Source organism: Ostrea edulis, chromosome 8 (genome assembly GCF_947568905.1).
Source record: "Ostrea edulis chromosome 8, xbOstEdul1.1, whole genome shotgun sequence".
NCBI lineage: Eukaryota > Metazoa > Mollusca > Bivalvia > Ostreida > Ostreidae > Ostrea > Ostrea edulis.
In genome coordinates, this window is record NC_079171.1 from 5,898,780 (window position 1) to 5,924,799 (window position 26,020).

General features: G+C 36.0%; 2 protein-coding genes across 2 annotated transcripts in view; both read left to right on the top strand.

The window, feature by feature from the left end:
- LOC130049849 (sterile alpha motif domain-containing protein 9-like) overlaps nt 1–24,763 on the top strand; it is a 43,331-nt gene extending 18,568 nt beyond the window's left edge. Inside the window, 7 exon segments of the mRNA XM_056148032.1 lie at nt 1,807–1,886; nt 5,015–8,763; nt 8,765–9,883; nt 10,675–17,781; nt 19,326–19,375; nt 21,466–21,586; nt 22,462–24,763. Coding sequence (XP_056004007.1) covers nt 1,807–1,886; nt 5,015–8,763; nt 8,765–9,883; nt 10,675–10,761 — 5,035 coding nt within the window. The 3' untranslated portion in view covers nt 10,762–17,781; nt 19,326–19,375; nt 21,466–21,586; nt 22,462–24,763.
- Nucleotides 1–26,020, top strand: part of LOC125661140 (sterile alpha motif domain-containing protein 9-like) — a 223,972-nt gene that overhangs the window by 4,673 nt on the left and 193,279 nt on the right. The gene's annotated exons all lie outside the window — the stretch shown is intronic.

The following is a 26,020-nucleotide window of genomic DNA, read 5'->3' on the forward strand; positions in this document are numbered from 1 at the left end:
AATCCACTCTTGACATAGGAAGATATTGTCTGCTCAATATTTTGAATTGATGATATTACTCTCAATTAAATGATGTGTGTGTGTATAACCCTTTTCAATTTTGCACCATGGGGGGCATATGTGTTTTACAAACATCTCTTGTTACATGAAAATTTTCTGACATAGTGCAGATTCAAGTTTGTTCAAATCATGGCCCCCGGGGATAAGATGGGGCCCCAAGGGGGATCAAAGTTTTACGCACAAATCTATAGGGAAAAACTTAAAAAATCTTCTTCTCAAGAACCACTAAGCCAGAAAAGCTGAGATTTACATGAAAGCTTCCTGACATAATGCAGATTCAAGTTTGTTCAAATCATGGGCCCCGAGGGTAGGATGGGGCCACAATAGGGGATCAAAGTTTTACATACAAATATATAGGAAAAATCTTTAAAAATCTTCTTCTCAAGAACCACTGAGCCAGAAAAGCTGATTTTTACATGAAAACTTTCTGACATAATGCAGATTCAAGTTTGTTCAAATCATGGCCCCTGGGGGTAGGATGGGGCCACAAGGGGGGGATCAAAGTTTTACATACAAATATATAGGGAAAAACTTCTCAAGAACCACTGAGCCAGAAAAGCTGATTTTTACATGAAAACTTTCTGACATAATGCAGATTCAAGTTTGTTCAAATCATGGCCCCTGGGGGTAGGATGGGGCTACAAGGTGGGATCAAAGTTTTACATACAAATATATAGGGAAAAACTTCTTCTCAAGAACCACTGAACCAGAAAAGCTGATTTTTACATGAAAACTTTCTGACATGGTGCAGATTCAAGTTTGTTGAAATCATGGCCCCCCGAAGGTAGGATGGGGCCACAAGGGGGATCAAAGTTTTACACACAAATATATAGTTAAAATCTTTTTCTCAATAACCACTGAGTCAGAAAAGCTGATATTTACAAGAAGACTTTCTGACATAATGCAGATTCAAGTTTGTTCAAATCATGGCCCCGTGGGGGGGGGGGGGGGGGGGGGGGGGGTCAAAGTTTTACATAAAAATATAGGAAAAAGCTTTAAAAATCTTCTTCTCAAGAACCATTGGGCCTAAGAAGTTGACATATACATGAAAGCTTTCTGACATAGTGTAGATTCAAGTTTGCAAAAGGTAGTTTGGGCCATAATAGGGACTAAGGTTTTACATGCAAATATATATGGAAAGACTTCAGATATGGGCCAAGGTGACTCAGGTGAGCGATGTGGCCCATGGGCCTCTTGTTATATTTTGTATAGGTTCTTAATGACAAGTCTGTCATATAATAATATATGATAGTGTGACCTTGACCCACTTTCTTTAAAACTTGATTTATCAATATTTCCTGAACTAAGGTAAGGCTTTCATATTTTATGTATAGATTCTGTATGGCAATATCTTGTTATACAAATGTACTTTGGTGTTTGACCTTGTGATCTAGACCTGGTAGTTTGACCTACTTCTGATAGAAGTCTGACCTATTTGATATCTCGTGAACTATTTGAGATAGAGCTTTCATATTTTGTGTATATATTTCAAACCATGATCTATAACAATGTGACTTTGGTCTTATCCAAAACAGCAAGATCATGTAAGTCATATTGGTGAAATGTGTAAACTGGTTTCAGATGTGAGTATGCAACAACTGCGGTCATGGTGATGGATGGTGTGCATATCTGCTGAAGCTACTGCAGAATGAATTGTCAATTTTGCTGCTGCTGTGTAAACCTGTGCATGCTATGTAATGTTTAGTTGTATTACACACTTTATTAGACTTCTTAACAAATAAACAGATGGAAATATTGCAACCTAGACAGACAAGAAGCGGAATCATCAGATGAAGATGAAGAAAGCGAGATTGTCACAGAGAAAGGTAGGTGAAAAGCATTAAAAGTGAATTAGGAACAGTTGGTATGTTACAGTCTAAAAACAAAACACTTATGAATCATGCTGTTTTGTTTTTATGTCTCTCCTCTTTCAAGGGGAGGCATATTGTTTTTGTACATTACGTCTGTCTGTCTGGCACAAAATCTTGTGAACGCTTCTCCTCCGATATGGTTTATCGGACAGACTTGAAACTTTGTACATTTGTAATTGTACATATTGCCAGGACAGGAGGATCCAATTATTTTCTTAAAGTTATAGTGGATCTAAGAAGGGTGGAGGATGTTAAATACCTTGTGTACACTTCTCCTCCCATATGGCTTATTGGATAGATTTGAAACTTTGTACAATGCTTTATTGCCATTTTTAGGTCACCTGAGTAAACTCGGGTGACCTATTGCAATTGGTTGTCGTCCGTTGTGCGTTAACAATTTAACATTTTTAAATTCTTCTTAATAACTACCACTCCAATTCTTTTCAAATTTAGTATGGAGCATCATTGGGACAAGGGGGACATAAATTGTAAATTTCAGGACTCCAGCATCCCTGGGGCCCTAAGGGCGGGGCAAAAACTGCCCAAAATTGACCAATTTTTAAAAATCTTTTCAAGAACCACACACATGTAAGAAAAACTAAATGCATGGTGATGTAGAGTAGAAAGGCCTCTACCAAAATTGTAAATTTCATGATCCCCAGGATAGGGTTTAAGACCCCAGGGCGGGGTCAAACTTGGTATGTAGTGTTTATGTGTTAAACACTTTAATTAATAACATCTTCTTTAGTGCTATTAATAATAAATTGAAAGTAAATGAATATTTAGAAAAAGCAGGTAGTCCTTTACCAAAATTGTCAATTTGATGATCGCAGGGGTAGGGGTTTTGGTATCAGGGTGGGGCCAAAATGATCAGTTACTAAATGTTTGAACAATAGACATTTTTAACTTCTTCTTGATAACTATCATTCCAATTCTTTTCATATTTGGTATGAAGCATATTTGGAACAAGGGGGGCATAGATTGTAAATTTCCTGATCCCCGGGGTAGGGGTTCTGAACCCAGGGCAGGGCCAAACTTGGTTATATAGTGCTAAATGGGTAGTCTTTTACCGAAATTTTAAATTTGATTTTCTCCAGAGTAGGGGTTCTTACCCCAGGGTGGGGCCAAACTTAGTATATAGTATGCATGTGTAAGTTTGCTGATACTGTGTAAAATCTAAATGCATACTTAGAGATAGCAGAAAAGGATGTACAAAAAATAGTGAATTTCATAACCCAAGTTCCATCGCCAAATGCTCGGCATTAGGTGTGAATGTCACGAGTCCTCGAAGATAACCTAAAAAACGGATGTCCCGTGTCACAGTAGGTGTGACATGCTAAAGAACCCTCACTGCTCAATGGCCCTAAGCACCGAGCATAGTCCTAAATTTGAAGCCCTTCAGTGGCCTTGGTGACGTCTCCATATGAGTGAAAAATTCTCGAGCTAGACGTTAAGCAAGATACAATCAATCAATCAATCTTTGATATTGTGACCTTGGTCTTATCTAAAAGAGGAAGATTGTGTTAGTCATGTTGCTGTTGAGGCATATCTGTGTTATTTGAATTCATTGGTGCCAAGTTGGATAACAACAGCTGAAAAATGGCAGTGCCAAGGTGACTCAGGAGAGTGATGTGGCCCATGGATCTCTTATTCGGATAGTGATCCCTGGGGGTAGGATGAGGTCACAATTGAGGTTCAAAGTTTTAAAGAGGGATATACACAGGTAGGATAAATCTTTAAGAATCTTCTCTCAAGAACAACAGGGCCATGAATAATATGCAAGCATTCCCAGGTAGTGCAGATTCAAATTGGGCTCCCCTTTAGTAGGTTTGAGCTATAATAGGGTATCGAAGTTTTACGTAGGAATATGTAAGAAAATCTTATTTTCTAAATTACAGCTGGGCCATGAATACTCCTATTGATATGCAAGTATCTCCAGGTAACGCAGATCATGACCATTGGGGGTAGGTTGGGGTGCACAATAGGATATAAGATATTTGAGTGGAAATATAGGATAAATCTTTGAAAATGTTCTTCTCAATAACAGGGTCATGAATACTCTTATTAATATATGTAAGCATTTCCAGATAGTGCAGATTCAAACTTATTGAAATTGTGATCCTCGGGGGGGGGGGGGGGGGGGGGGGGGGGGGTGTTGTTACGGTGAGGCCACATTAGGGAATCAAGGTTTTATATGAGGATATATAGGAAAACTCTTCTCAATCAAAAACAAAAGGGCCATGGATACTCATATCAATATGTAAGCATCCCCAGGTAGTGTAGATTGAAGTATGTTCAAATCATAACCATCGGGGATAGGGTGAGACCACAATAGGGGATCAAAGTTTATATGGCAGTATGTAGGGAAATATCTTGAAAATTTCATATTCTGAGTTTTTATTTAGTGACATTGTATCGTGTTTATATTGTGACCCCATGGGGCTAAGTTGAGGTCACGATATGGGGTCAAATGTTTGAAGGAATAAAGATTGCAAAATTTTGAAAAATCACAATTGCTGAACAACAGCAGGGCAAAGCTGAGTCATGTGAGCAATATGGCCCATGGGCCTCTTGTTTTTATTTACCTATTTTGAGGCATCAACAGCTGTAGGTAAAGTGCCACAGATTTAGACTTATGCATGACACACGTAGAAGGGTGCCTGATGTATCACAAGAACCTCTTGTCCGCTGACAACTATTTTTATTTGAATGGAGGAGAAAGATGAAATACTTATTTCTTTTAGAGTAACAGGACATTTAGGTTATAATAAGGTGCTTAGCACCCCTTGATGGTTGTAAGAGGCGACTAGATGGAGGCGGTTCCTCAGGTGAAACCATAAAACGCTAGGCCCTGTGTCACATCAGGTGTGGCACGATAAAGATCCTTCCCTGCTCAAAGGCCGTAAGTGCCCAGCATAGCCCTAAATTTTGCAGCCTTTTACTAGCAATGGTGATGTCTCCATATGAATGAAAAACTCGGGGTGGGGGGATGTTAAACAATGTAAATAAGATACAATTATATCTTTTATAGCCTTCCAGTGACATAAAATGATTCAACATTATTGGACTATTGTTCTTTGCAGAATTAAAACAAGATGGAGGTGGTGTTCTTTGTTTATTGGATACCCATATTCTCTTCAAAGATGTAAAAGCATCTGAAATGAAACTAGTACTTGCACCATATATGGAGAAAGAAGGAATTGAAGCCGTTCATTTAGAAGTCTTTGACCGACAAAAAATAGATGGACAACTTTTTTCAGAATTTGATATGGTAGACTTGGGGCAAGCATTTGGAGACATGCCAGTTGGAGACAGAAAAAGACTGCAGAAAATTGTTCAGTCAATTTTAGAAGAAGAATCAGAAAAAGGTCCCTTTCTTCTAATCCCATCCATGGATTCAGAAACAACTGGAGAAAAAGTAGGTGGTGTAACTAATACACAACATCATTCTAAAAGAGCTGTTAGTGAAAGTGAAGAAGGTGACTCTGAGACGAAGTTTAAAGAAATATTCCGTACCTTTGATACTCGAGTAAAACCATCAGATGCCTATAGAAAGCATGCAGTTTTCAGAACAAGTAACTTTCATATCTCTGACTTGATAGAACCTTTGCATTGCTTCAGACAAAGGGATGACCTAGATCACTCCTCACTGCTGACATGGATTGCAGAGGAAACTATCAGATTTGCAGGAGCTTGCTTTTCTGACAGAACAAATGGTACTGTGCACTTTGGTATTGCTGAAAATACTAATAAAGATGGCATTTTGGAAGGAAAGGTAGTGGGTTTGCAAATCAATCAATTAAAATTCATGGAGGTTTTCTATCAAGAAATTCAACAAGCCTTCTACAAGGACCAGCTTGGTATTGTATTACAATGCTTAAGACCTCCCCAGTTTGTACATGTGCAGAGCAAAATGTTGACGGAAGAAGCAATGTCACCTCTATTTGTTGTTGAAATTGATATTGTACCAAGCTACAGCCTAACAAACCATGATACTTTCTACATTCGAGAGAAAAAGGAAAAAGAGGTTATCCCAAGAATTTACAAATTTGACAAAAACATCCCAAAAGCTTTGAGGGATGATGAATTTAAGAATTACATGACAACAAAATCCAAAATAGCAGAACATAGAAATTACAAGGAGAAGACTGCTTTGCCATCAAAGACTGATGGAACTTTGCGAGACCAGTTCCTGAATTTTTATACAGCTGGAAGTGAAAAACTTACCAATGATATTTATCCCATCCTCTTTCTCAGCCCCTTAGATAGTGCAATGAGTGAAGATTTTGTGTCTGATAATTTTGAGTTTTTGCTCAACATGGAACCAACTGCAATATTTGATTTTCACTCGAGTCTGGATGGGAAATGTTTGTACAATTTTGTAGAAGCTGATCTAGAAAGAGTCGTTAAAGTTTACACCACAGATAATTTTGACAGAAACAGTGAGGAAAATGCCAATAATCCTGATAGTTTAAACAATGTTCTTGAGGAGTTAAGAACGAGTCAACTCAAACCTTGGATTTTTTGCAATGGGTATGAACTTCTTGAAAAACCTCCACTAAACAGGTTAGAATGGAAGAAAAGAAGAAGTGAAGGCTTCAAAGAAGTAACCAGATTTTTACAGCAAGAAATACCCAATGAAAGGGCCCTCATCGTGTTTCTTATTCTCTCCAAGAATTATGACATCATGCTTGAGGTTGCAGAGGAAGTCATTTTGAAATTTCAGAACCAATGGATTGCAATGTCAGAAAATGAAAGATTGATGGAGAACTGGCAAGAAGAATTATTGCGAAGAGACAGTGTAGACAAAAAGACCTTGATTGAAAGGTGCATCATTGGGTTACCTTGGAAACATGTAAACAACATTGTGAAAGAAGTAAGTACTTCGTTACCTATGATGTCAAAATGCCAGCTACCAACATCAGCGGGGGCTTTCTGTTATCTGAAAGAAAAAATCCGAAATGAACTTTGTGATTTGGAAATTCTCAGCAGTAGTGAATGTGAAATTGATGAGATTTGCAATGATACTCATAGACTAGAAATGCATCGGCAGTATGTGGAGGAAAAATTTTACAAAGGAGGACATGTGACTTGGTGGAATCTATACTTTGAAGACAATCATGTGTTAAGACGAAGTCAGCAAGAAAAGATACAAGAGGGCGTTGAAAAACTTCTTGAGCGCAGAGTTGAAGACACTTGGGTACCGTGTTTCTACCTGTTTCATCAGCCAGGTGCTGGTGGGACCACTACAGCACATCAAATTTTATGGCAATTTAGGAAGAAATACAGATGTGCTTTAATTAGAAAAGTAACCGATCAAACGTGCGCTCAACTAGATAGATTGAGATTCTTTGAAGACCCAGACAATCCCAAGCCACCGATCATTCTTATTGATAATGGAGATGAAGAGAAAGTACGGGATTTACATGCTCGTATGGAACATAGAGCTAGAACATCCGGCAAAAGCGATGCAAGAAGAATCTACTGTCTCTTACTTCTCTGTATTAGACGTGCAAACCTTCCCATTTCTACTGATAGTCATACAGTTCAATTAAAACATGAGTTGACTGCAAAAGAGCTTGAGTGGCTGAGAAGAAAGTATCAATCCCTGGATGAAATGTACAAGAACAATAAAGGAGTGGATCCAAAACTCCTTATATCTTTCAATATTTTGAAAGAAAACTTTGATTCAAATTACATAGAACGCACAGTAAAGGAATTTGTTGATAGCATTGATGTTGAAAAGGAAAAGTACCTCATCAAGTATTTGTCTCTGATCAACTCTTATGATATCGATTTTCAGTCAGTACCTTTGAGTGCATTTGATACTATGATGGATGAAAGAAGAACCAAACCAATTTTTTCGATGGGCAGTGTTACAGGGAGACGACGCCATCCATCAAATTTGTGTAGGAAATGGGAAAGCACTTTAAGCCAGTCAACAGTGGTACTGCTGAACAGAAATGCAAGAGTTTCAGCAGGTGTGCAAGTACTGTCTATTGTTAGTAAACTCTTTGCAAAAGCTATTCTTGATTACATTGTCCGAAAAGAGAATCTTTGCATTGGTGATGTTATGATAGAGTTTTTGAAGCACCCCCTCTTCTTGATGGAGAATGCATCAACCAGGCAGCTCAAGAAAATTGTTCAAGACGTCTTGAAAAAGAGAGAATTCACAGTAGACCAAAAGAAAGAAATGTTCTCTCCAGTTATATTGAATGTGGAAGAAAAGGAGGGGAAAGACAAGGCAGCAGCTGTTCTTGAGACTGGTTATGAGAAAACAAAAGATCCCATGCTAGCACAACAGATAGCTCGATTTTACATTCATGTTGGAAACTGGGGGAAGGCGGAGCAATTTGCAAAGTTAGCAGTGGATAGCAAACCTGATAATTCCTATCTTTGGGACACCTATGGTCAGATATACAAAAGGAGATTAACAGACAAATATAAAGAATATATTGCGGATTCAGAAGCTCCCAACGATGTAGAAATACAGGAGATTTTGAAACTAGCTATGAAGGGAATAGAGAAATTTTCAAAGGAACAGAGAGTCAGTGAGAAATCACATTTTAGTAGGGAAAATGATGCAGGGTACTTTGGAGAAGTACGCCTCATCGTTCAACTTCTTGATTTGATGTACCTGTGGTTTCCCGAAAAAGACAGCAAATCAAATTTGCATACCTACCTGGTGAATCTGAGCAATCCGAGGGAATTTGACATTTTTTCAGAAGAGAGTAGAAAATTCCTGAACAATCTCCAAAATCGCTCGGAGAAGACAATGCAAGTTATAGAAGACAAACTTGCTCAACTGAAAAGTGAAAAAGAAGGGGAAATTTTTTAAACTGAATACAAGTTACAATCCACGACATGAGCTTGTTCAGCTCAGAGAGAACCTGGACAATTATCTGGGGGAACAAACTGGTGAAATACCTGACCATCTTACACCAGATTCGAGAGCTTCTTTCATAAGACGAAGAGTTGTGCGCTTAGGTGGTAGATCTTCGTCGAGTATCTTAGATTTAAGGCACAAACCAGAAGGAGAAAAACACTTGAAAGAAATGGCTTTAAAGCTCTTGGAAAACACAAAGTCCCAATTTGCAGGGGTTTTTGATTTTATTACGCTAATAACGGTGAAGCTTGTTCAAAACATGTCTGTAAAAAGCATTCGGGAAGAAGACTTTAAAAATCTTGTCGACTGGAGTAGGAAAGCATATGAGATGACGTTACAGATTGGAGAGAATGAACGGCCACATTTGGAAGCGTTCATGTACTTTGTGATGATTCATTGGCCAACCGAGAACAAAAGGAAGTATAGATTAAGCCCTGTCGAGACTGTTCAAGAGGCAATAAAAAGATGGAAAAATGCATTCTACAAAAATCATCCAAAACAGAAAGATGAACCTTTTCGTCGTAGAGAAACAACTTACTATTTCCTCGGAAAGGGAGACAAAGTTAAGGAGATTATATATTCTAAAGAGTTGAGATTGAAACAAACATACTTGGATGGAGAAGCTTTATGGCGGTCAAAACCTGTAAAAGACATGCTTCAACAACTTAAGGGGACATTACTTAATGATGGCTGGGAGATATTACACGCTGTTATCAGTCAAGGTGGAAATAAGTCTTTCATTAAAGTTAGAAATTCACACCCAAGCCCAAGGAGTTTGTGGCAAAAGAGCGTTGTGTTCTACCTAGGGTTTGGTTGGAACGGACCCAAAGCATATATACAGACAGACCAATACTCACAGGATGAAGCGGTGTCTGGCCAAATGCAAGAAGAGGAGGGGGGGATTGTCCCTCACATAAAACAATCATCAAATCCTGGGAAGCAAAACAGGGGAACGTGGCAAGATGTAGCCACCCACGAGGCGTACCGAAATGCCCTAAGGAAAATTAATGTCCAGTTAAAAGAAATTGAAAGTTTAAAGAAAACGAAAACTCTAACTCAAAAACAGGTAAGCACATTTCTCCTAAACGTTATAAACTAATGTACCCCAAAGTGTCAAATTAATACTTCACACAGTGATGGTAAAGAAAGGCCTTCAATGTGGGATAAATAGTTGACCCCCCCAAAAAAAATCAAATGCATAGTCATGTAGAGCAGACATGCCTCTACCAATATTGTGAATTTCATAATCCCCGGGGTAGAGATTCTGAATGCAAAAGGGGGAGAGGGAGGGCAAACTGTTTTTGTGTAAAGCATCTAAATAACATTTTAGCTCACCTGAGCTGAAAGTGGAAATTTATTAATTACATGGAAACTTCCTGACATAGAGTACTTGCATTGCGATACATTTATATTTGATTTTGTGACCTTGACCTTATTACAATGTCATTTTGTCATAAAAAATCTATATACAAAATATGAAAAACCTTTTTGTATTGCTTATAGGAGTTATGAGATTGATCACTGTTCGTTATCTTCACCTTTCAATTTTGCTGATTAGAATTTAGCTTAGATATTCAAAGCAAGAAAATTATTTTAGATTTCATTTTCGCAGTTCTAGGGGGCCAGTGATACATGAAAGGTGATGCTAACGAACAGTGATCAATCTCATAACTCTTATAAGCAATACAAAGTAGAGAGTTGGGCAAACACAGACCCTGGACACATTTGACGTTGGATCAGGTGTCTAGGAGGAGTAAGCATCCCCTGTCGACTGGTCACACCCGCCGTTTTAACTAATGCTATGTATGTATATATTTACATCTTAGAAATAACGATGCCTCGTTTTTCCTATTTCAGAGAGATACTATGAGAAAAGAGCCACGCCTAGTGGAAGAACGGGAAGACTTACTCAGGAGAAGATGTGAATTTGTGGATCGCAACTGAAACTTCTGGGTGATGATTTTGAAAATCCGGAATTTGTTGAATCTTTATGATGCTGTGAAATCACCTTTGATGACTTAACTGGTATGGTGGTGTTTGTTGAAAATGATGATTATTATCGCTTGATCCAAAAACTTGTTTTGACATAATCTTCTATAGGGACATTGAGGGTATTTTCATGTTTAAGCATTTTTCTTTTAATCATGATTGTGACGAGAAAGAATATGGTGGTTTCTTCAACCTTCATGTACAATGTGGTGGTGGATATGATTTACTTTACCATTCGTGAAGAGGGTATGTTCCTGGCCCGTCAGTCCCGTTTCTATCATCACAACTCCTCTAAAACCACAGAACAGAAAGTTATGTAACTCTGTATTTGATTAGGTCATACTCTCTAGATGTGCATATTCACAGGCAGATCTTCTGTCATTTCATTTCTATGGGAGTCGTGCCGCACACTTTTGATCATACAAATTTGATTCCTGTATCCATCTATGTACTCAAAAATGCATAATGATAGAGTAATGTAAGTTTCATATGCCCACTATGCTGTAATTCAAATTAACAAGAAGATGTTAAAGGCAGTGTATTGTATTTGATGAATAGCATTGTCATTCATTGTGTGTAGCTTTGTCATTCATTGTGTGTCATTCATTGTGTGTAGCTTTGTCATTCATTGTGTGTAGCTTTGTCATTCATTGTGTGTAGCATTGTCATTCATTATGTGTAGCATTGTCATTCATTGTGTGTAGCATTGTCATTCATTATGTGTAGCATTGTCATTCATTGTGTGTAGCATTGTCATTCATTATGTGTAACATTGCCATTCAATATGTGTAGCATTGTCATTCATTGTGTGTAGCATTGTCATTCATTACATACAATTTTGTCATTACTTCGTACAACATTGTCATTCATTGTGTACAACATTGTCATTCATTGTGTACAACATTGTTATTCATTTTGTACAACATTGTTATTTATTGTGTACAACATTGTTATTCATTGTGTACAATATTGTCATTCATTGTGTACAACATTGTCATTCATTGTGTACAATATTGTCATTCATTGTGTACAATATTGTCACTCATTGTGTACAACATTGTTATTCATTGTGTACAATTATTGCTATTTGGCCTGTGGGGCTATCTAGCTTTTCTGTATTGTTTAAACTTCTCAAGTTTGACGTAAATGATAAACTCTTTCATTCAAGACGAAACGTAAGTTAATTGTTTCAGCTGATAGAATTATATCAATTAAGACAATATTTTTTTTGTAATTACTGTACTATTTAAAATTCATCACATAAGATCAGAGAATACAGTCTCATAACAATGTCTCACAAAGCTTTTGTTATTCTATTCATATATATGTATATGCAGTGATAATTAACACACACAAAAACAAAGTGTGTCTGTTTTACGAGATGGAATTTGGCACTTAATATAATAGAATGTGGATAGAAAGTGACATATTTCTGGAATGTGGGGGGAAAATATGCAGGTGAAGTCGCACACGGCTTACTACAACGTCATTCTCATGTATGGCCCACTCACAGCAGCATAACAATTGCATAACTCATTCGACTAAAAACGGATATTTAAGATGGAAACTGCGATACGTTTGATCACGATTGCAATTCAAAGAGTATCACAAGCGTCCATGTTTTTATGTAAAAAGAAAACTCTTTTTATCAGGAAAAAACCCGTTCCATTTAGGACAGTAGGTTTCATACTTACATGTATATATCGGGACTCTAATGTCTTTTTTGCAAGCTAAACACTTAACCCCCCGTAACAGACTAAAAATTATGTGCCCTCTAAAAAATAAGGGCCAAATCGGTTTGCATCTGATGGTGGGTCAAACAATAAACCAAGTGTTTGTTCAATATCTTGAAAACCATGCTTGACAAACAACGTGTACTGGTTTCCCCTTATGAATATATGACCCCTATTGGTTTTTAGGTCAAAAGGTCAAGGTCCAATATGGCGATCTGCTCAATTTCCTGGAGAACCCTTTCGTTGACGTCAAGCTTATTAGTCTGGTTCTGCCTAAAAAGTAGAAGACTTGTATGATTTTGAGATCAGAGGTCAATGGACAGACTACATACAAGATGGTACCTGATCCCACCTCTGGTATGTTCAGGGTTCAGAACTTTTGTATTTCTCTTAATTTCGAATCCTATACAGGATTTGAGTTTTCAAGGAAATCATTCAATAGCCCTTTATATAGGAGTTGACTTTTTTCTTTCTTTTTTAAAGAAAAAAGTCTATTGTGGCTGATAATTAACACCCACCCCTGCAAACGAAGTGTGGGGGTATATTGGAATCACCATGTCCGTCTGTCTGTACACATGATTTTGTCCGTGTATGTTCTAAGAAATTAGTGCATGTACTTTTGTTTTTGCAAATTTGTAACATTGCTCACCATATGAAGATGGGCACCTGGTATTTTCATATTGATAGGGTCCCGTGGAGATCGGGGTTAGAATAGATCCTCAGTACCATGATACATGCTCGTCATTAGACGGGACGCATTACGTGCGTCTGGCTGGCTGGCTGTCTATCCGCCCGAGGTCATGTTTTCCGTAACAGATGCATGTACGATTTTGAAATTTAGTCACAATCTCTCCCTCAAGAAGGGTTAGAGTGAGTTTGCATTTCAGCTTGATTGGTCCGTCCTTGGCCTACTTTAGGGCTATAAGTAAGTCAAACAGTTTTCTGGACTTATATCACAGATACAGATATTGCACTGAAATTTACACATACGCTTCCTCTCAGAGGAATACAGGTTCAGTCTGCAGCTCAGCGGGATTGGTCCATCTACATTAGTAATGAAAGTACATCAAATAGTTTCCAGACTTTTCATTACGGATACAGATATTGGGCTGAAAGAGGGTGTCTCCGAAGCGGGAATTTTCCTTAATAGGAGCTCCGTGCCAGCACTCGTGACGTAGAACTGACCTTCATCCATATTCATAATTGTATTGCGTATTTGCCATTTACATACCTGTAGGATTTCCCTGTACTAAGAACAAGCCTATTACATTTTATGTGTCAGTACATTATTCATGTAGTCTAAACATAATTTTTGAAATCGTGATAATTAAATTGTCTTTTTTTCTTTCGAGTATCAGATACAATATATATGGTTACATGTTACAAGTGTATCAAATATTTAATATTCTATGTTACTACAGTCTAAAAGCTATTATTTTCCAGAGCCAGTTGTTGGCAACTTTACATGACTCTGACCACAAAACAAAATATGGAAAGTTTAATACGCATTTAAAAAGTTCAACATAATTCGAAGAACATGCACCTGTAAAAATCGATTCACCATAGCACTTTGCTATTGGAATACATATCATCCCCACTCAAACTGTTTAACAGTTATTTACCTTGTTCGGCTTTAAAGGTTTTCTTCCAAAGCTTTGCAAAATTCAAAAAGGTTTTTTGTAAAAGGCATCATGCCTTTGTCAACAACTTTCACTCCGCGAATCATACAAGTTATCACTAGTAACCTTGACTATTAAAACAGGGGTGCATGTATCGCATGCTGTATTCGGCGTCCTATTCATAAACTAAACAGCGTCCAGGTTGGAAGTTTATTTCAAACTCGGCACACACATGTAGTAATAAACAAAGGTTTGACATGAAACATTTATAAAAACTATAAGCATTTTTCAATTAAGAAAAAAATCTTAATGTAAAACTTAATATGAAAAAAATAAATGTGTTCGTGAAGGATTTGAACCCAGTCGTTTAAAAAAACCCACTTTTACATATAAAAGTAGACGACCTTACCGACTAAACCACTCAAGAAATCAACTAAGGAAAATTAACGTATAGGTGTAGTTGAAAATGATATCAGCGGAGTGGTTTCGATTTTTTTAAATGTACAAAAAAAAAAAAAAACCCTCGTGAAACAAAATTTCAAAGCCACATTTTTAAAAAGTATATAGAAGAAAGCTCGACAGTTTTTCTGAAATTCCGGGATACCCCTCCATTTCAACACTAAACATATCAATTGCGTATAGCTTTATTTAAAATCGAAATAGTTTGGCTATTTTTTGTTAATACACGTCTTTTAAACTTATTTTAAAAACAATGTTAAAAACAGTGTTTGAATCAAGACGTACATTCCAATTTGGGGTTTGTTTTTTTTTTTTGGTTGAAAGGTGAAGATAGTGAACAGTAGTCAATCTCATAACTCCTTCAAGAAATACAAGTTCAGTTTGCATTTCAACTGATTGGTCCATCTTTGAACTACTTTTAGGCTAAAAATAAGTCTTAACAGTTTCCCGGACTTTTTCTCATTACGGATACAGATATTGCCCTGAAGAAAGGAAAATATAGTGATCAATCTCATAAATCCAATAAGGAATAAAAATAGAGAGTTTGGCAAACACGGACCTCAGGATATACCAGAGGTGGGATCAGGTGCCTAGGAGGATTAAGCATCTCCTGTCGCCCGGTCACATCCACCGTGAGTCCTATATCTTGATCAGGTAAACGGAGTTATCCGTAGTCAAAATCAGTGTGCCAAGAAGTGATATTTAGTCACGGGCTTCTTCTCGGCATTTCAGCTGGATTGGTGCACTTTGTTTGCAAAATATTTCAAAAATAAATTAAAGGGTTTGAATCCTACCATATCCATACATTTCTTTTATTAAAGTAAAGTGAAAATGGCTTACATTTTTTGCAATTACTCCCCTTATACCGGAAGTTGGGGCAATTACGATTGCGGTCATAGGTTTCACATAAATAGAACTAGCAAACAGTGTATATTAAAGGTTACTTCACCACATTCTTCACGTTGTTTTTTCCTCTGTATCAAGTGTGCAATTAATACCGAGGATTCCAGTAATGGTATATTATAAAATCAACATACACCTAGTTTAAAAGCACAATGAAAGCATGCAAGGTGAATATAACGAACAGTGATCAATCTCATAACTCCTATAAGCAATACAAAATAGATAGTTGGGCAAACACGGACCCCTGGACACACCAGAGGTGGGCTCAGGTGCCTAGGAGGAGTAAGCATCCCGTAAGCCGTATATGATTTACGGAATATTAGTTGTTACTGATATTTAGTTATGCTAAGTGATGTTACATACTTTTCTGTTCCTTGAGACTCTGTCTTGTATATAACTGCAGACATCAAGAATAGATAAGAATAGTCCGTACACTCAATCAGATCACCTTATACCGTTTTGTTAAAATTGCAATTAATTAAGAGTATATCACTCGGCAATAACAGACGGGTGTCACGTGACCTAGCGGGGTATTGTGTTTCCCTTGGCCAAACATATGTTCATGCTTCACCGTGGTGCATATAAACCTTATGATGAATACTTGTTTAATTCATGCAAATCCTTTTCACTTTTCCCAGTGAATGATGTTTAAATGTGAAGGTCGAATTGCATATGGAAATTCTTAATTTAACTTCGCCCTGTTTCCCCATTTTCCTTACATAGTAATTTCCTTCGGAGTGATCAAGTGTCGTTAATTAGTTAATTGATATACGCATACTGGTCTTGTATTAACAATCTGTCTCAAACAAGAAGACAGCACTGGATATTCCTTCTGTCGTGTAATGGAATTTTTGATAGCAGTAGATCACAGCATTATTATACACAGCTAATAGGACAATTTAATTCATGACCGAATGACTTTAAGGTATTCTATGAAAAAGTGAGATAACAAATAGTGTCATAGTGCCAAATAGTGATCATCTCATAGCTCATGGCATGAAATAGTGATCATCTCATAGCTCATGACATCAAATAGTGATCATCTCATAGCTCATGACATCAAACAGTTATCTCATAGCTCATGATATCAAACAGTTATCTCATAGCTCATGATATCAAACAGTTATCTCATAGCTCATGATATCAAATCGTGATCATCGCATAGCTCATGATATCAAATAGTGATCATCTCATAGCTCATGTTATCAAACAGTGATCATCTCATAGCTCTCATCTCATAGCTCATGACATCAAATAGGGATCATTACATAGCTCATGATATCAAATAGTGATCATCTCATAGCTCATGACATCAAATAGTGATCATCTCATAGCTCATGATATTGCATTCAATAGGGTTTTCGCATTATGAATGACAGAATGATCATGATTATATAAAGTACAGACAATTTCCCTTTTATTTTATTTGAATACTCACTTCCGCCCCTACCCGGGGTTAAATCACAATCTGCAGAACCAAATCCCCTAGCAGCATGTAACCAGCGCGCTAGACCGCTCGACCATCTAGGCAAGTCAAATAAAACTTGATTTCGATGACGATGGAATTCTCACCATGTAGTCACAAGCCACACAGCCATTGAGATTGGAAATGAGATAGTTATCTAATGTATATAGAAGATACACATTGAGAATGGAAGTGGGATACAGTTAGCTAACGTATATAGAAGATACACATTGAGAATGGAAGTGAGATACAGTTATTTAATGTACATACAGGATACACATTGAATTTGAAATGAAATATATCATACAAATATACAAACATATATGTATGTATATGTATGAATTATAATTATAATTACAGTCTAAAAAAATAACTGAATATATTGTGTAACAGGAAGGGAGAAAATAAAACGGACCAGACCGGGATTCGAACCCGGGCCCCCTGAATCTCTAGTCAGGTGCTCTACCAACTGAGCTAACTGGCCACCGGCGATCGAACCCGGCTGACCGCTACATTCCTGCCTCCTTAAATGTCTTCACACCTGACTGAAGACATCAACCCATGATCTTTATCCCCTGGCAGGCATTTTCACCTGTCAGTTCCAGGGTGTGACCACGGCACCAAATGTAACAGGAAGGGATAAAATGCAACGGACCAGACCGGGATTCGAACCCGGGCCCCCTGAATCTCTAGTCAGGTGCTCTACCAACTGAGCTAACTGGCCACCGGCGATCGAACCCGGCTGACCGCTGCACTTGTTTATATATTACAGTTAGTTCTTCAGGCAGTTTCAGAGGTACAGGTCAATGTTGAAAATCTGCGTCCCAAATTCATTGTTTATAGTTTTTGAAAATCAATACCACTCGAAACTATCTTTTGCACACGTTCCAGGGGCGCGTTTTACAAAAGAACTTATGACTTACGACCAACTTTACATGCTGGAATTTTTCAGTTTATTGTGAGAGCATTCACCCCAAATGAAAATATCTATCTTTAGATGTTGTAAATTAACCCTTAGAAAAGTTTCGCTTCCTTCATTCAAAGTAATGACTGTGTAATACAATTCAAGACTTGCAACTTTGTCGTAAGTTGTTTTGTAAGACGGGCCCCAGGTGGTTCCCTATTTAAATTTTTCATGTATCATAGCTGTGGATTTTTCCTTTTATGAAAATACAATAATTGTACAATAACTGTACAATAACTGTACAATAACTGTACAATACCTGTAAAATACCTGTACAATAACTGGAGATACACCAGTAGCGGAACCATCATTTGCAGATTATTTTAAAAACTGTGGTGTGTAAATAAATTCTTGAACACGACCTGAGAGTGACAATGTCAACACATGGTGAAGTTCAAGTGATGTTCCTGATACAAAAAACTTATTGTTTATTTATTTCAATGTACATGTATCTTGATTTATTTGGACGAAGGACGGAGACTCGTGCTTAAGCAAATAAACATAATCCCCGATCTACGCATTCTTGTTTTCAAAACAAACTCATAATTAATCATGTTGTCTTTAAATGTCTTTTGAATTTAAGTTATTTTTTTTACTCAGAAAAGGAGAAGTAGTTATTTCCAGTTTAGATTATTGAAAAAACAGAGTCTACTATTTTTTTTATTAGTTGTCCCCCTACTTTAGTAGCCTGTTGTTTAACAGTTGTACGCCAGTATCTGTGCATACATTATCTGATTTATTACGATATGGGAATTTAATACGGACAACAAACACTTAATATGTCAATCATGACTAAAGATGTTAAATTAATTTTCATAATCTTAAAAAAAAAAACACACGAAGAAACCAAAACAACCACAACTACCGACAGTTACAATAACACTTAAACTGCCAATCAGGACTAAAGGTGTAAGATTATTTTCTTGCATATTCTTCACAAAAAAAGAGAGAAGTTTTTAAATCTCTTTACATTGGGTCATTTGGGGAAAAGAGGGTATATAAACAGAGAGACTCTGTTTTGCTTCAAATCACACGCTGTATTTCACCCTCAAGATCTACACAGGTGTAATTGTAAAATATCCAGTTTAACTGTGTAGAAACATTATACAGAGAAATATAGGGGGAAACATAGTAGCTGAACCATCCTTAAAGCACTGTAAATTGTACACTTGTTTGGGAAAAATACTGAGAGGTATTTCATGTAGTGGAAATATACACCGTGATCTGTTAGACAACAAGCGGGTCGATGACGAAGAACACACCTATCTCACGCTGATCGCAGGGGAATTCCCGTGACGAGTTCCGGTTTGTGTACGACATAAATATGAATAGTTTTATTTACGTATTTAGAATTTAAATCAACGTCTCTTTGACAGAATGGCTATAAAGTGCAGAATTCTTCCTATGTGTGTTTTATCTATCTACGGTAAGTTAAACCTGCTGATTTTAATTGCACATTATTAATCAATCTCTATATATAGTGAGTTAAATATGCTTATTATAATTACAAGCAATTAATTGATCTCTATCTACATAGTAAGTTAAATATGTTTATTATAATTACACATTATTAATTAATCTCTATCTATAATAAGTTAAATATGTTTATTATAATTACATATTATTTATTAATATCTATCTACATAGTAAGTTAAATATGTTTATTATAATTACACATTATTAATTAATCTAAAAAGACTTTATTGCGTACTTAGTTAAAGGAACCAGCGTTCTCCACCGTGGGCTTCACCACGGAGACTCGTTCTGATTAACCTAATTGTAGGTAAAGGAATCCCGCCATTGTCATCATTGACAGTTTTATTTACGTGATATTCAAATTTTAGAATAAATGTGACTCAAGGATTGCATAAAAAGTAGCTGACTTTTCTTGTTTGTATTGTTTATATTGCGTAATAAAACCCAAACATGCTGGATTTTATACAGGAAGGTCTCCACAGGTAAACTAAAGAAGCCGGTGTACGTGCATTACACGCAAGTCTGTATGATAAAAGATTTCACACCTCCATGTAGTAAACATGTCTGTATGATAAACAAAAGATTTCACACCTCCATGTAGTAAGCAAGTCTGCATGATAAACAAAAGGTTTCACACCTCCATATAGTAAGCATGTATGTATGATAAACAGAAGATTTCACACCTCCATGTAGTAAGCAAGTCTGTATGATAAACAAAAGATTGCACACCTCCATGTAGTAAGCATCTCTGTATGATAAACAAAAGATTTCACACCTCCATGTAGTAAACATGTATGTATGATAAACAAAAGATTTCACACCTCCATGTAGTAAACAATTCGCAGTGTCTAATGCCTTCTTTATCATGGACTTGACCAATGTGGATTTAAACAAACACGGACAATATCTAATGTTTTCTATATTGTAGATATAACCAATATTGATTTAAACAAACACGGACAATATCTAATGTTTTGTATATTGTAGATACAACCAATATTGATTTAAACAAACACGTACAATATCTAATGTTTTCTACATTGTAAATATAACCAATATGGATTTAAACGAACACGGGCAATATCTAATGTTTTCTATATTGTAAATATAACCAATATGGATTTAAACAAACACGGACAATATCTAATGTTTTCTATATTGTAGATATAACCAATATTGATTTAAACAAACACGTACAATATCTAATGTTTTGTATATTGTAGATACAACCAATATTGATTTAAATAAACACGGACAATATCTAATGTTTTCTACATTGTAAATATAACCAATATGGATTTAAACGAACACGGGCAATATCTAATGTTTTCTATATTGTAAATATAACCAATATGGATTTAAACAAACACGGACAATATCTAATGTTTTCTATATTGTAGATATAACCAATATTGATTTAAACAAACACGTACAATATCTAATGTTTTCTGATATTTTGACTGAATTAGTTAGAGCTAGCCATAATATAGTTTTCTTTATTCACCATTCGTGTTTACCAGCGAGTAATTGCTTTATTACATTCATCATTCGTGTTTACCAGCGAGTAATTGCTTTATTACATTCATCATTAGTGTTTACCAGCGAGTAATTGCTTTATTACATTCATCATTAGTGTTTTCCAGCGAGTAATTGCTTTATTACATTCATCATTAGTGTTTAACAGCGAGTAATTGCTTTATTACATTCATCATTAGTGTTTAACAGCGAGTAATTGCTTTATTACATTCATCATTAGTGTTTACCAGCGAGTAATTGCTTTATTACATTCATCATTAGTGTTTAACAGCGAGTAATTGCTTTATTACATTCATCATTAGTGTTTTCCAGCGAGTAATTGTTTTATTACATTCATCATTAGTGTTTTCCAGCGAGTAATTGCTTTATTACATTCATCATTAGTGTTTACCAGCGAGTAATTGCTTTATTACATTCATCATTCGTGTTTACCAGCGAGTAATTGCTTTATTACGTTCATCATTAGTGTTTAACAGCGAGTAATTACTTTATTACGTTCATTAGTAGGTTTGCTCAGTGTTAATGCTGTTATAGGAGCTGTTGTGAATTCTACTGGGATCACAAACAGTACCACCAACAATGGAACTACCCCAGCTGTCATCAACGACGGCGGCAACGATGATGGGTAAGGGGATCTTCACTTTCACTCTGTTCGTCGGTCTGTCCACTTTTTTCACCATAGTATTTTGATCTATACAAGATAGATATTCAATTCGTCATGTATAAACCTGAACATCAAGGACGTTTCATCTAGTAGCAATATCCACTTTTATTTATATCTCGATTCGATATATCTAAAAGAGCTCAAAATGAAAGATTCCACCGTCTCCCACATCTACTTCATACTGGAATATTTTACTGACATTAAACCTTAAGACTTCAGCTTCTCTTTCATCAACTTATACCTTTATATATTTATTATCCCATTATCACTTGCATGTGGTTTTTATGTCTCTTCAATGATTCGATTGATTGATTGTATATTGTATAACGCCCCTTTCGTGAATTTTTCACTCGGATGGAGAAGATTGATTGTTTGTATCTTGCTTAACGTCTCTCTGGACAATTTTTCACTCATATGGAGACGTCACCAACAACGGTGAGGGACTTCAATGTGTTCTAATCAACTCTGTGGAGCTGTCCCCCGCTGTTGAAAATCCATTAACTGTATTAGAAAATCAACTTAAAACTTCTCTTTTTAAACTTACATTTAATATTTAATTTGGTATCTAATTTCACTGGTGGATCCAGCGTCCGTGTTTGTCCAACTCTTTATTTTGTATTCCTAGTGGAATCTATATTTATTTTTCGTTTTCTCCACCTTTCATGTAAACAGTTATCTTTATATAGAAACAAACCAAAAACATGGTTACTTCAGTTTGATATTATTTTGTATCTTTTTATGTATCTATTGCTTTACATCACAGAGGTAATTGTATCGATTAGATAAAGCGGTATATCAATTTACAATAATAATAATAATACATTGATTATCCACAGGTCTCCGTCCACGGGCCTGACGGTACTGTACGTGTTTCTGGGGATTTTTGGGGGTTTCTTCGTACTGATATTCATGTGCATTTGCTGCACTCTTCTGTGTAAACAGTGTGGACATTGTGAAGACGCGGAAGTCAACATGACATGTGAGTGCTGCGGTGCCACGGTTTGGCAGAAGTCATATTAATTAACAACCGCCAGTGTGTGACAAAAGTCGTATCAACCTACCCCAGTGTGTGACAAAAGTCATATCAACATACATCAGTGTGTGATAAAAGCCATATTAACGTACGCCAATGTGCGAAAAGTCGTATTATATTACATGAGTGAAATTATCAATTTATTATACTACACTTGTATGAATGAAGTTATTATCATAATAGAGTTCATCAGTGGGCAACAGACGTGGAAGTCATACTAGATGACACCGGTAAAGAAACAATCCCTAGTACTTTCCTTCCTATTCACATTGTAGTAGAACTCTCTCAAGTAGGTGTAGATCATTTGGCAGTGCACCATATTCATCAAAGGAAATGATAGCACTTGAACTATACTATAAAACTGGACAATGAATAAGCGTTACAATGACACCAACTTAACATAAATCAAAATTAAATCTATGAACGAGAGCCCATGGGCCACAACGCTAACATCAATCACCATTGGCCCTGTTATACATGGGAAGAAGATTTTTATAAAGATATTTACATTCTTTAACCCCAGTAGAAATGTTGGTCCAGTGGTTTTTGAGATCTTTATATGTTACATTCTACATATATATAGTTTTTATTACTTTCATCTTGATTTATTTACCTGGTAAATACTTTTATTCCTCTGCGCGTTTGTTAAAGGATATGAGAGCGAATGTTTACTGCACTAATTACGATGTAATAATTACACGTTACTATTTACGATAGTTTGTAATGGGACTGTATACGACACTGATTACGAAAGTATATACGAGTATTTACAACACTATTTACGACATTGAACGTGAGTGCTTACAACACTATTTACGACATTGCATGTGCGTGTTTATGACATTTTAAGTGAACGTTTACGACACTATTTACGACATTCCATGTGAGTATTTACGACATTTGATGTGAAAATTTACGACACTAATTACGACATTACAGGCGAGTGTTTACGACAATTTAAGTGACAGTTTATGATACTGATTACGACTTTAACTGTGATTATTGTAGACATATTTTTAATTAAAATTCCATCCGTCTTTTTGATGCCTCATCATACGCTACAGGGGTCTTACTTACGAATACGTCATCAGAACACTTCAACCACTTAACATGCAATCAGGAAGAACGATATAGGGGTGAAGGAGAGGAGTGTAGTTTACTGCCTATTTTATGGAAACAAAGAAAGTATCGATTTCACAATAGTAAGATTATCTTCACTAAATATCTCTCAAAAGTTCAAGAGCTTCAACTCAAGCATGCATCTAATGACTCCGACAAACATACTCTTTCTCTGTAAATGCTATTAGAAGAACATCCTAGTGCATCCCCATTTTCAGAAAATACTACTATTCAAGAAACCATGTACGGTTTTAAAAGTACATATTACAAATTTCCAAATCCGTAATTTGTGTTATATATCACAGCAATTAGAATTGAGAACTTGTATATTGTAAACTCTTGTGTTCGAATGAAGGGAAAGGGTATTTATTTCTCTGTCATTTATGTATTTATAGAACAAAGTTTTTGAGGTATCTAATTCTCTTTGATTTATGCATTTATAGAACAAAGTTTTTGAGGTATCTAATTCACTGTCATTTATGTATTTATAGAACAACGTTTTTGAGGTATCTAATTCTCTGTCATTTATGTATTTATAGAACAAAGTTTTTGGGGTATCTAATTCTCTTTCATTTATGTATTTATAGAACAAAGTTTTTGAGGTATCTAATTCTCTGTCATTTATGTATTTATAGAACAAAGTTTTTGAGGTATCTAATTCTCTTTCATTTATGTATTTATAGAACAAAGTTTTTGAGGTATCTAATTCTCTGTCATTTATGTATTTATAGAACAAAGTTTTTGAGGTATCTAATTCTCTGTCATTTATGTATTTATGAAATAAATTTTTCAAATTCATCTTTGATTTCAAATATGTGTGTCGATGTACTGCTGAAGTACCATGTTACTTAAACGTCATCATCCACGTATAAAACATTGCATTACATATTTAGATTGTTACGTCATGTACAGGACAGATGAGGCAATCAGCTTATGTCCGATCCATTTGTTAATATAATAGATTACAATAAAAGATGTTTAAACAAGTCACTGCATTTTTTGTGATAACATGACCGTCATTTTTTGTGATAACATGACCGTCATTTGTTGTGATAACATGACCGTCATTTGTTGTGATAGCATGACCGTCATTTTTTGTGATAACATGACCGTCATTTTTTGTGATAACATGACCGTCATTTTTTTTTTTCGTGTTTCTAACTATAGCTTTGTCTGGTCTCTCCCGGCGCTTCATGAAAAGTTTGGGTTGTTAGGTAGACAATACCGTGTTTACTTGAAGGTTTCTATATATACTATATACATCAAAGACACACCCACTCACATAAACGTGTATCAAGAAAAGTCTGGATAAAACAAGAGTCTGATGGGTGACAGAGCTCACCTAAGTTACATTAGCCCTGCTGATGTTCAAGGTGTTGTGATTTTCATACGAGTTGTTTTCGATCTTTATACCATTGAAAATTTCCCACCTCATATTGTGACCCAAACCTTGTTCTAACAGGACATAACCGCGGTTGAATTCACACAACGTGGGGATGGATCAACACCAATATGATTAACATGACTTGGAGAAGGTTACAAGGTGAAATATCATGTTATGAAACTACTTAAGGACATATTGCAAAGATTAGGTTTTCTTGGAAGTAGTAAAGGTTAAAAGGTCAAAACTAACAAGAAATTCACATGCCTTATCGGTCACCTGAGTATTAGTTTTAGTATCACTAGTCCCAAGGGCTATGGCATTTAGAAAATAATATTATGTTTTGAATACTAATATTCAACAAAAGTAGATGTATAAGTTCAACATGACATACTTCTTTTATATAGTGATGAGAGGCTTTAATATAATATATGTAACATTAACACAATATGACTAATTTGGACCCATCCTAAAGTCAATACCCTGGGGTTGCGAGATTCACAAGTTTGGTACATCCTTTTCTGCTTTTCCTGAATATGCTTCTAGTGTTTATACCATATGAGCAAACGTATTTCTAATGATAAAGAATATATAATCACGATGATAATTTTGTCTCGGCCCTGGAAGCAAACTCCTATACCTATGATCATGAAATTTACGATTTTGGTAAAGTACTATATATTCCTTCTAAATATTTAGTTAGTTTCAATTTAGTGTCAAGAGCATTGAAAAGGGTATTATTTACATTATGGCCCCTCCCTGAAGACAGAATATAAACCCACGGATCATGAAATTTACAATTGTATAAGAAGTCTCTCTGATCTATATCACTATGCATTATGCTTTTCTTACACGTGTGCGG